The 11852-nt window shown below is 46.5% G+C and overlaps 1 protein-coding gene across 1 annotated transcript in view; it reads left to right on the forward strand.

Moving 5' to 3' along the window:
* TRABD2A (TraB domain containing 2A) overlaps positions 1-10591 on the forward strand; it is a 211505-nt gene extending 200914 nt beyond the window's left edge. The window contains exon 7 of the mRNA XM_075338476.1: positions 10029-10591. Coding sequence (XP_075194591.1) covers positions 10029-10209 — 181 coding nt within the window. The 3' untranslated portion in view covers positions 10210-10591. The remainder of the gene's footprint in view (positions 1-10028) is intronic.
* The last annotated feature ends 1261 nt before the right edge of the window (positions 10592-11852 follow it).

Here is an 11852-nt window from a genome sequence, read left to right on the forward strand (position 1 = left end):
TACACGCCAGTGAAAAACGTCTGTGTTTTTCACTGACGTGGGAAACGGGCCTCACACTGAGAAGTTCTGGCTGCCTTTTTACACTGTGCTAATCACGCACCTGTGCACATCAAGCCTTGCCTCAAAACCTAAACTAGCAGAGAAGATCCAGGCCAGGGATTAACCTTTTCTCTGCTGCTCAATAGTGCAAAAGGCACATGCTAAGAGGAATATAATAATAATAATTGTATTCATTTATATAGCGCTATTAATTCCACAGTGCTTTACATACATTGGCAACACTGTCCCCATTGGGGCTCACAATCTAGAGTCCCTATCTGTATGTTTTTTTTGGAGTGTGGGAGGAAACCGGAGAACCCAGAGGAAACCCACGCAAACACGGGGAGAACATACAAACTCCTTGCAGATGGTGTCCTTGGTGGGACTTGAACCCAGGACCCCAGTGCTGCCCCATATAACCCTCATCAACCACCATACTGCGACACGTAATGATAATGAATAATCCGATTTTACTGGATAACTACTGTGTATAAAAATCATTCATACCCAGGATATGTAGAGCAGAAGTACAGTATATCATGTATATCGCAACCTCTAGGGGTGTTTCGCTTGTGTGCTTTCTCAGGGGCTGTTATTATAGTCTGTTAGCAAGGAATGAACTGCCGATAATAATGCAAACTGTTTCATATGAAAATTACCATGAAAAAAAATTCTTGTGAAATTCTCATAGTTGCAGCATGTAAATAGTATTAACCATCTGATAATTGGCTTGCTATATTGTCACATTTGTTGTAAGCATATTAACTGGTTATGTAAAAGGGCCATGTGAATAGGTTCTTGAGTGAGAGACCCCATTATGACCTTGTACCATATTGTCTATGTGTCGCCCTGGGCAAGCCAGGGGACACAGGTCACACCACCACCACACCCCACACTCCAGGTAGGCACATCACAGCTAACCTACAAATCCTTGTTGCCTTCCTCCAGGAGTTTGATGATGCACACCAGGGGGTGGGCCAGGTGGTTGGCTCCGCCCACCGAGGAGCTCACAACTCTGGAGGCAGGAAGTAACCAGGCAGATTAGCCCAGGCAGGGCTTGAGTGCAGTCTAGTCAGGGAGGAGGAAGAGGAAGGAGTGGAGGAGTAGTCTAGACAGGGCAAAAGTAAACAGCAAAGTGAGAGTGAAAGTAGAAAAGTGGAAAAAGGAGGAAAGCAAGCAAAGTGACAGAAGAGAAAGAAAGCCTGAAGGGTCCAGCTTTGTGTAGGGCCAGATCAGCAAGGTCAGCTACGGCGGTGACTGTCTGGAGGGGGACCGTTTGGAAGTTCCTGGAAGGACCCCGTTGGCTGGGTGCCCGGTGGTCTGGAGCAGTCGACCGAAGGACAGTCAGCACCAGGGCAGGGGCCTCTCGGACCCCGGCAAGGCTAGGAGTCGCCAGATTTGCCAAATCCGTCAGTGAAGGGGACGTAGATCCCCCAGCAACCAAGTCCCGAGTGAAGACAACAGCCCAACCTGAACCGGAGAGACACCGCCACCGCCACGGCACCAGTTTCTCAGGGCCAGCGCCTGCGGGCAAAGTGTAGAGCTCCTCCGGCCCAGATTGCAGTCGGGGAGCGGGTAACCGGAGGGAATCCACCGCTACCACAAGTCAAACATAGGTGCAAGGAAGAGGGACATCACCGTCACCTACCGGGAGTGCAGGTGCAGCCGTCTGTGGGACCGTCCTACCAGCCGTTTGGTTAACCGTACAAACTGTGTCACGTCTCAGGCTGAGTGAGTACCACAGTGCCGCAAGGCACAGCGCTGCCCCCGCGTCCCTGCGCCCACCAGGTCCCGCACCTCACAAACCTCCACCGGGCCCCGGGATCACCAACCCCTACCCACGGAGGGGCAACACAACACCTGGCTGCTCCGCATCACCATCCCCGGGAGCCCCGTACAGAGCAGCGGTGGTAAAATCACCACAACCGTGGGTGGCGTCACGAACTATAACAATCCCCACACCCAACCACAAACCCCCTTTCACTCACGGGCGAGGAGTGTCGCTCGAGAAACCCCGGGATCCGGCCCACAGCTCGAGCCACCACTGAGCAGCTGCCGGACCCGAGCAGAAGGGGTGAGCGTAGTGTGCCGACACCCTCCTCCCCGCCCGCGACATCTACATCCATTGTGGATGTAAAATTTGAACTCTGTTATAGAGGTTATGTTTCATTGGTAGAATTTGACTCCCATAATATATGTCACCAGTCTGGCTGCTAGGTTGGGACTGTAAGTTCTACAGGTTTGTGCTATCTTAAAAGGAAAAGCCTATATGAGGGGCTGCTAAGTCTTTGGATTTAAGGCCCAGTCACACTAAACAACTTACCAGCGATCCCAACAACGATCCAACCTGATAGGGATCGCTGGTAAGTTGCTAGGAGGTTGCTGGTGAGATGTTACACTAAGCAACGCTCCAGCGATCCCACCAGCAACCTGACCTGGCAGGGATCGCTGGAGCGTCGCTACACGAGTTGCTGGTGAGCTCACCAGCAACCAGTGACCAGCCCCCAGCCAGCAGCGCCGCGTGGAAGATGCTGCGCTTGGTCACTAAGGTAAATATCGGGTAACCAACCCGATATTTACCTTGGTTACCAGCGCACGCAGCTACACGTGCAGAGAGCAGGGAGCCGCGCACACTGCTTAGCGCTGGCTCCCTGCTCTCCTAGTTACAGCACACATTGGGTTAATTACCCGATGTGTGCTGTAGCTACATGTGCAGAGAGCAGGGAGCCGCGCACACTGCTTAGTGCTGGCTCCTTGCTCTCCTAGCTACAGTACACATCGGGTTAATTACCCGATGTGTGCTGCAGCTACATGTGCAAGGAGCAGGAGCTGGCACTGACAGTGAGAGCGGAGGAGGCTGGCAACGAAGGTAAATATCGGGTAACCAAGGACAGGGCTTCTTGGTTACCCGATGTTTACCGTGGTTACCAGCGTCCGCAGAAGCCGGCTCCTGCTGCCTGCACATTTAGTTGTTGCTGTCTCGCTGTCACACACAGCGATCTGCGCTTCACAGCGGGACAGCAACAACTAAAAAATGGCCCAGGACATTCAGCAACAACCAACGACCTCACAGCAGGGGCCAGGTTATTGCTGGATGTCACACTAAGCAACATCACTAGCAACATCGCTGCTACGTCATAAAAGTTGTTCGTTAGCAGCGATGTTGCTAGCGATGTTGCTAGCGATGTTGCTTAGTGTGATGGGGCCTTTACCCAGAAAGAAACGAGATAGGATGATGAAACTTTACATTTATTCCACATACTCTCCACTGATGTCAGCACTCTTCTTACATCGATATTCCAAGTCCTGTAAGCCTAGCAAAAAGAAGGATTTCGGTTGTTCCTCAAACTAGGCACCCGTACCAACAATGGCATCAGAAATGGTGTGAAATTTGGTACCCTTGAGGTGTTTCTTCAGATTTAGAAACAGATGATAGAGGGAGCTAGATCTGGTGAATAAGGTGGGTGGTCAACCAGCTGGAATCCCAGCTCTGCCTTTTTTGCCATGGTTGCTTGAGAAGTGAGAGCGGAGGCATTGTCTTGCAGGAACAAGATTCCTTTGGACAGCTTGCCGCGTCTTTTGACCTTCAGTGCTGCCTTCAATTGGTCCAAAAGTACAATGTAATACCTTGCGTTGATGGTGGTACCCTTTTGAAGGTAGTCCACTAGCAGCATACCCTCGTTATCCCAGAACACAGACACCATCACCTTAGTGGCTTATTTTTGCACCCTGAACTTCTTTGGATGAGGAGAATGTTACGGTTGCTGTGGCTCTGGAGACTATGTCCGGATTTCTTGCTACTGCACATGTGCAAGCGCTGGAGACTAAGTCCTATCTTGGAGCCATTGCACATGTGCGGGTGACATCATCGCTGACACGAGGTCACATGTCTCTGACACCTTCTAAGCTGATTGGCCACTGGTCATGTGCTTGTGACACGTGGTCACATGTCTCTGACACCTTCTATGCCGATTGGTCGCTGGTCATGTACTTGTGACGCTTTGTTCGGTGATAGGCCAGCGTGACGTCATTGCTGTCATTCTGGCAGCGGATTGGCTCTGGTGTCCTCCATCTTGGATGAGGCACAGAGTCTATATAAGACCCTGACGCACGCCGCCCGGCGCTCAGTCCTCTTGGTTCATGCATGCGAGTAGACGCTCTGTGCACGTTCCTCTAGGCATCTCTCTGTCTATGTTAGGTGAGCGCTACCGGCAGGGTAGCGTTCTTATACCTTACAGCTTCGGCTGCAGTCTGTATCCTTACCTCTTAGTGGAGCGGACACAGGCAGGTGCCTGAGGCACATGGTCCGGCTGGGCCTTGTGATTCTACTCGTAGGTGGACGTTGCCGCTAGGGTAACGGTCCTTATACTGCATCTGGCAGTTGTTCGTATCCTCGCACACTAGTGGAGCAAACGCAGGTAGGAGCTTTGTGCGGCTTACGCTGCTGTCCGTCTCTTTTTCACCACTAGAAGAGCGGACCTAGGCAGGTGCCATATCTAGTGGTTCGTGTCCTCGCACACTAGTGGAGCGAACGCAGGTAGGAGCTTTGTGCGGCTTACGCTGCTGTCCGTCTCCTGGCACCACTAGAGGAACGGACCTAGGTAGGTGCCATTTCACACTCACTGCTTTTGTCTCTGTGATCTTTAACAGAGACCATTCCACACACCCTCCAAGTAAGGGAGGAATTGCTTTATTTTCTAATTATATTCCTCTGTGAGTATAACAGAGGTATTGCACTCTGCACTTGTGCTATCATTATTTACAGTGGCACACTTATATACCCCTTATCCTCTGCCATAGTCTGCAGCAGAGTCTTTGCATGGTGGACCCTGACTGTCTGACATTCCTTTAGGTTTTATTATCAGACAGCCCCCCATAACAGAGAACCACTTATCAGTCCAGAAACGCTGACAAATGGACCGGGAAGTTTTTACTCGCATGCTTCTCTGATCTGTTGTCAAACATTTGGGGACCCACTTTGCAGATAGCTTACTCATGTCCAAATGTTCATGGATAATGACACAAACACGTTCACGGGAAATCCCCATGATGTCTGTTATTGCTTTAGCTGAAATTCGTCGATTCTCTAGTATGAGGTTGTGGACAGCATCGACGATCTCCGCAACAACAACCACTCTCAGTCGTTCGGGACATTTCTCATCATTTGTGCTGAAGTGGCCCGTTTTAAATTTGCCAACCCAGTTCTCAACCGTGGAATATGAAGGGCATTGATCCCCTAATGTCTGCAACATATCACTATGAATATCTTTCACGGACTTTCCTTGCAGAAACAAGAATTTTATCACTCCTCTGCTCTCAGTTGCTGTGAATATCGCATTAGATTCCGCCATTTTGTTTTCCCACGTGCGTAGAACACTGTTCCCATAAGCAACAGACATAACATTTTGAAAACATATACTAGACACATAAGGCTTTCATGTAATGTAACATTCATCATAGAAATAAAAAAGATCACAAAGACAAAAGGGGGCTTTATACGCAGCGATATCGCTAGCGATATCGCTGGTGAAAGCACCCGCCCCCGTCGGTTGTGCGTCACGGGCAAATTGCTGCCCGTGGCGCACAATATTGTTAGGAGCCGTCACACGGACTTACCTGCCTAGCGACGTCGCTGTGGCCGGCGAACTGCCTCCTTTCTAAGGGGGCGGTTCGTGCGGCGTCACAGCGGCGTCACTAAGCGGCCGCTCAATAGAAGTGGAGGGGCGGAGATGAGCGGCCGTAACATCCCGCCCACCTCCTTCTTTCCTCATTGCCGGCGGCCGCAGGTAAGCTGTAGTTCGTCGTTCCCGCGGTGTCACACATAGCGATGTGTGCTGCCTCGGGAACGACGAGCAACCTGCGTCCTCAGCAATCAACGATTTTTTTAAAATGAACGACGTGTCAACGATGGACGATTTGGTTAGCATTTTCCATCGTTAACGGCTGCTCGTTGGTGCAATGACGTTGCTAACGTTGCCAGATGTGCGTCACGGAATCCGTGACCCCGGCGATATATCGTTAGATACGTCGCTGCGTGTAATGGGGCCTAAAGACTTATCAGCAGCCCCTCGTATACATGTATCACCGGACTTCTCTGCAATAAGACAATTCTATTTCTTGTCAATTTAATAAGTTACAGTATTTAGTACAAAGATTTGTACATTTTCTTTCAGAACAATGTAGCCTCTTACCTAATGAAATAGCTCAAGCTTGATTTTTATCAGATTACTGGAAATTACTGTTGAATTTCTGAGGTTAGAAATAGCCCTGAGGTATGGAATAATGGTAATAGCAATTATACCGTACAGTGCAGGTTATTTATTAATCTAGAATCTGACCAACGTGATTGACTATTTATTATCTGCTTAATAAATAACTTCTTTTTATTGAACAGAATGATCACTGTAATAATGGAAACTAAAAGAGGAATGTATGAAGAGATTGAAGATAATATCCCCCCTGGCAGACACAATATATAATTCTGGTTCATTTTTGCATTTACCGATCTTTGGGTGTAGGGTCATCTATGACTTGTTTTGTTCTTGTCAAATCCATCACATATTTATGACAACATTCATTTAAAGGCTCATTTTCATTTGCAAGGATCAAAGATTGTTGGAACAAGAGTTCACATGAACTTTTGATCATTGCTCCTGTAAACATGTCCGCCAATCAAACAACAAATATTTAATGCCATTATTTAAAGAGACATTTATAGAGATATAAATGTCATGGTTGTCAGCCTTGTGTGAACAGGGGATATGCTGCTGACAATAATGATCTTGTATGGGGACGAATGATTGATGCTTGTCAATTTCCATTTACCACACACAATCCTACTATATTGTTGGCACTTGTTATGGTTAGATTACCTGCCTACAACAATCCGACTAGTGGTTATCTTTCATAACTGCTTTTGGCTTCATAGGTGGAATCGCGGGGCCCTGGTATTACCCAGGCCCATATTTATATTGCCTCTGAGCACAACAGCTAAGTCTGTTGAGGTACATTTAGAGATGCCGATTGTGGCTTTTTGGCTACACGTTTTCTGATTGGCAATCATATAATAGTCTATTTAGACAGGCCAACAGTGCTTCCGATACACAAAGTATGATTGCTAATAGATCGATCTGTGCACAAAGGCCATCATCGTTCGCGGCAGCACATGTTCTGTTTTTCACAGGATGATCTGCTGCCAAGAATGATGATTTTTAAGCAAGCTGGGGCCATCATGCTACCTGTGGGCCATCATACTATTTGGAGGTCTATTTGTGAGGCATTATACTATATGGAGTCCTGGGTGGGGTCCATCATACTATTTGGAGTGCTATGTGGGGTCCATCATACTATTTGGAGTGCTATGTTGGAACCATCATACTATTTGGAGTACTATAAGGGGCCATCATGCTACCTGGGGGGGCATCATGCTATTTGTGGGATATTATGCTATTTGAAGGCCTATGTGAGGGCCATCATGCTACCTGGGGGGGGGGGGTATTCATACTATTTGGAGGCTATTTGTTGGGCATCATACTATTTTAAGTCCTTTTTGGTGACCATCATACTATTTGGAGTCCTATGTGGGGGCTATCACCCTAACTGGGGGACATCATATTATTTGCAGGGCTATTGTAGGTCATCATACTATTAGTAGTACTGTGGGGGCATCTTACTTTGCAGGGGTACTGCAGGGTCATCATACTATGCGTGTGGAGGATTTCATTGCGGGGGTATCTTACCGTGTTTTGGAGGCACAGTTGTCAGCGTCATAAACATAGGGGCCATGTAAGGGTTATTTTAGCTTGAGGGAAAATTAAGAACCCTTCAATAGGGGCAACATTTCTTTGTAAGGGCTGAAAAGTTGTGGGATATGGTCTTCTGTTACTCTGCCTTATATTATTTTTTTTGTAGGGTAGGGCCCAATTTGGACTTCTGCTATGGGACCCCATTATTTCTATATACACCACTGGGATCAAGATCCCACGCTAAACCATCATCAGGTCATCACAGGAATCTCACACATATCAGATAATTTTCACAGGATTCCCTTTTTAAAAAATATTACTCAAGTTTCTCTGGAGACAGATCAGTTAACCAGCAGACTATAAATGTGAGGAAGAGACTTTTATGACAGTCATGTTCGCAGGTTGCTAAAGTCATGGCATCTTCATGTGAGAATTATATTGACTTCAGTGGGCAAACACAAAAAAAAACAAACAAAAGATCTTTAGAGTTGGGCTGTGAAAAGCCTCACCCTCTCAGGCACAGTCTCATATTGAGTGTGTGCCTCCCCGTGTGTGTTTCTGAGCATAATAAACCTGGTACCAATTGCAGCTGTCCTGTTTCACAACACAAATACCCTAAGAGACCATGAAACTGGAACTTACACTATCATGTAGATGTAAATGCCCTTATACAATATTTTCCGAAGAAGGAAAATGTGATAAATTGGGACAATTTCCACATGTTTTAACATATCTAGGCAAGGTCTGACTTATACACCAACGTACTGTGTTAAAAATACACTCCACCTACAAAAGGATACACAATATACAATTTAAAGTAGAGTTATCACATGCGTGTCTGAACATACTTCTGCCACCTCTGCCCTGGTCACTAGTTGGTACTGCACTAATACCACTGATAGCAGTGTGTGGCTTTTTAGCTTTAAGATTGCCGAGACTAGTTGTGCTTTTCGTTTCCACCTCTTATTTTGTTGCAGGGAGCTGTAATTAGTTATCTACTGGACACCTTAGGCTCTGCTATATAAAACCCAGCAGACAGTCTTTGGCTGCTAGCTATTTAGCTTAGCTAGACCTAGTCACAACTCCAATTTATTGCTTCTGTAGGTCTTCTTTATTGCCTTTTTTAAAACTTCCCCTAGTATTTTGACCACCTGCTTGTTTTCTGATTCTGTCCCTGATGTAACCTTTTGGTATCGACCAGGCGTGACAATCCTTCTGGCCGCCAGCTTGCTTCATCAGTCAGCAGTCAATTCTGTGGCCCAAAATCCATATTCTTGTACATTGGTTAAAGAGTGATGGCCAGGGCAACCCCTGGGATCTTGTAGAGTGGCTTCCGCTAAGACTATCTGTTGGGGCCCTGTTAACATATGCCAGTCTGCAACAAACAGTGCTCGCGTGATAATGCTGACCCCTAGTATTATGACCACCTGCTTGTTTTCTGAGTCTGTCTTTGATAAAACTGTTTGGTATCGACCAAGCATGACAATCCTTCTGGCCGCCAGTTTCCTCCATCGGTCAGTAGTCTATTCTGTGGGCCCAAACCTAGACTCTTGTACATGGGTTAAAGGGTGAAGGCCAGGGAAACCAACCCCTGGAGTCTGGTAAATGGTGTGGCTTATGCTAAGACTGACTGTGGGGGCCCTGTTAATATATGCCAGTCTGCCATGAACAGTGTTCCCGTGATAAGTTTGACCCCTAGTATTTTGACCACCTGCTTGTTTTCTTATTCTGTCTTTGACGTGACCTTTTGGTATCGACCAGGTGCAACAATCCTATTGGCCGCCAGCTGGCTCCATTGGTCAGTAGTCGATTCGGTGGCCCAAACTCCAGATTCTTGTACATGGGTTAAACAGTGAAGGCCAGGGCAACCCCTGGGATCTTGTAAATGGAGTGGCTTCTGCTAAGACTATCTATGGCTAGTCAGTGCCAGTCTACCACGAACAGTGCTTTCATGATAATTTTAAAATGTCATTGCTTACAGTTTATTTATTTGGAACCAGATACTGGTAGACATAAGGATATTCCCATATCAGGCATTTGTACATCATATGTAAGCTTCGGATTACCATAGCCCTCAATATACTTTATAGTAGCCTGTCATATTTGTAAAATTTAGTGACCAAAAGTACCGTATATTTCAGTGTCACCTCCAATCACCATAAAACTGTGGCAGTGAAATGTAGGAGCCATTTATTAAATTCACTTAGCATGTCATTAATGACTTTATTTTATCATCTCTTGCAGCGTCACCGACCCTCCGCCACAAATCCGAATTATCAATGGGTATATCACAGTGGAACCACAGCCCAGAAGAAATGGAAATGACAATGTTATGCAGGCAGCTACGAGTGCTTCTTCAGTTCAATTAGTTTTTAATATACTATTATTATCAATTTGCTATTTACAGCAACTGTTAATACTTTGAGGACCTGACGAGAAATCAGCTACTGACATGACTAGGCATTCATGAACATGGACAATGGTGTGCTTGCCAGCACTGAAGAAGGGTCTATTGGCATACAAGTGTATAGTGACTATTGCCCTCAAGTGCTTTACCTTGTAATGGACCGTTAATATAATATTCAGATTAATAATGAACAGGTAATATACTTTTTTTTATTGGAAAAGTTATATTTTTCTTCTTTTGAGGAAGGATGGTTTCATATTAATCCCATAATGCACTTGGGAAATGTACATTGTACTGAGACATAGATGTATTTTAGATTTACTGTATAAAGCAAAATTAAAATTATTTTTTATCTAAGAATGTATTTTGTTAGGATTGCACATCTGTCATTTACTCTTCAAAGAACCATGAAGAGAACAAATAAATCATTTAATGAGAAAACACTACTTTATTGGAAATATATTCTTGTAGCAACTACCTGGGGTAAAGGCATGTGTCATCAGAAAATGACCTATTGTTTGAATCAAGTTTTTGTGTTTATTATGTTTAACAATTATAACCAAATTAATTAGAACATGAGTATTATGCCAGAAAAAAAAACAAAAGAAAAAACAACTCCTAAAATAGATATTTTATTAATATTAGTATTAAAATCATTAAGTATAAAAGCTAAATTGCTTCTAGTATCTGAATATTATAGATCAGTCACGTAAGGTGAGTGTGGAAGGTAGAGACGACTGGTGGGGTGAGTGATGGTAGTCTCTTAGCCAGGCTCGGTCTGGCCCGCCGGGGTACCGGGGAATCCCCCGGTAGGCCCCGGGCCCTCAGTGGACCCCTGTGCCTTACATAGTGCGGGGCGCTTTATAGCACCGTGGTGCCGCTGGTTTCTCGGGGCTGGCGTTATGTGTAGGCAGGGCCCCCACGCTCTGATGTGCCCCCCCCCCCCCACGCTCTGAGGGCCCTCAGCCTTTTAATCACAAACTGCAGCGATAGCACAAGTTCCGTTCTATCGCTGTAGTTTGCGCGGCTGCAGAAGGACCTGCGGTGACATCACAGTCATGTGATATCACTGTAGATCCTTCACTGCGGAAGTCCCACACCGCACCGCTATTCAGATGTACGCACATCTTTCAGACACGCGTACATGTGAACAGTGCGGCCGGTGACAAGAATGAGGCGGAGGAGGTGCTCATCCCCGCACCGACACAGCGGCCTCCATCACACTGCCGCCGGAGCAGCAGAGGAGAGGACGCGCAGGGCTGCAGAGAAAAGGTAAGCGCTCAGAAGGAGCCGAAGAAAAAAAAAATGTATATTCTCACCTGTTCTCCTCTGTTCCCACGCTGACCGCAGGACACAGCTCCGGCTGTGTGCTCCCGGGCACGTCCCATCGCTGCAGGAGCTGCCGGTAATCACCTGATGCGGTCACCTGACGCATCAGCTGATCGTAAGTCTCGCGGTGACGCCGGCTTAAACGATCAGCTGATGCCGTCAGGAGACAGCATCACTGATTACCGCCAGCTGCTGCAGCCATCAGACGGGAGTATTTTATTTTTTTTTTTTGCACTGATACATCAGCTGATTGTATAAAATGCTTTTATACAATCAGCTGCTGTGTCACGCGATACACATCTTTGAACCTGACACATCATCTGATCGCTTTG

The sequence above is a fragment of the Anomaloglossus baeobatrachus genome, chromosome 1, assembly GCF_048569485.1.
Source record: "Anomaloglossus baeobatrachus isolate aAnoBae1 chromosome 1, aAnoBae1.hap1, whole genome shotgun sequence".
In the NCBI taxonomy this organism is placed as follows: domain Eukaryota; kingdom Metazoa; phylum Chordata; class Amphibia; order Anura; family Aromobatidae; genus Anomaloglossus; species Anomaloglossus baeobatrachus.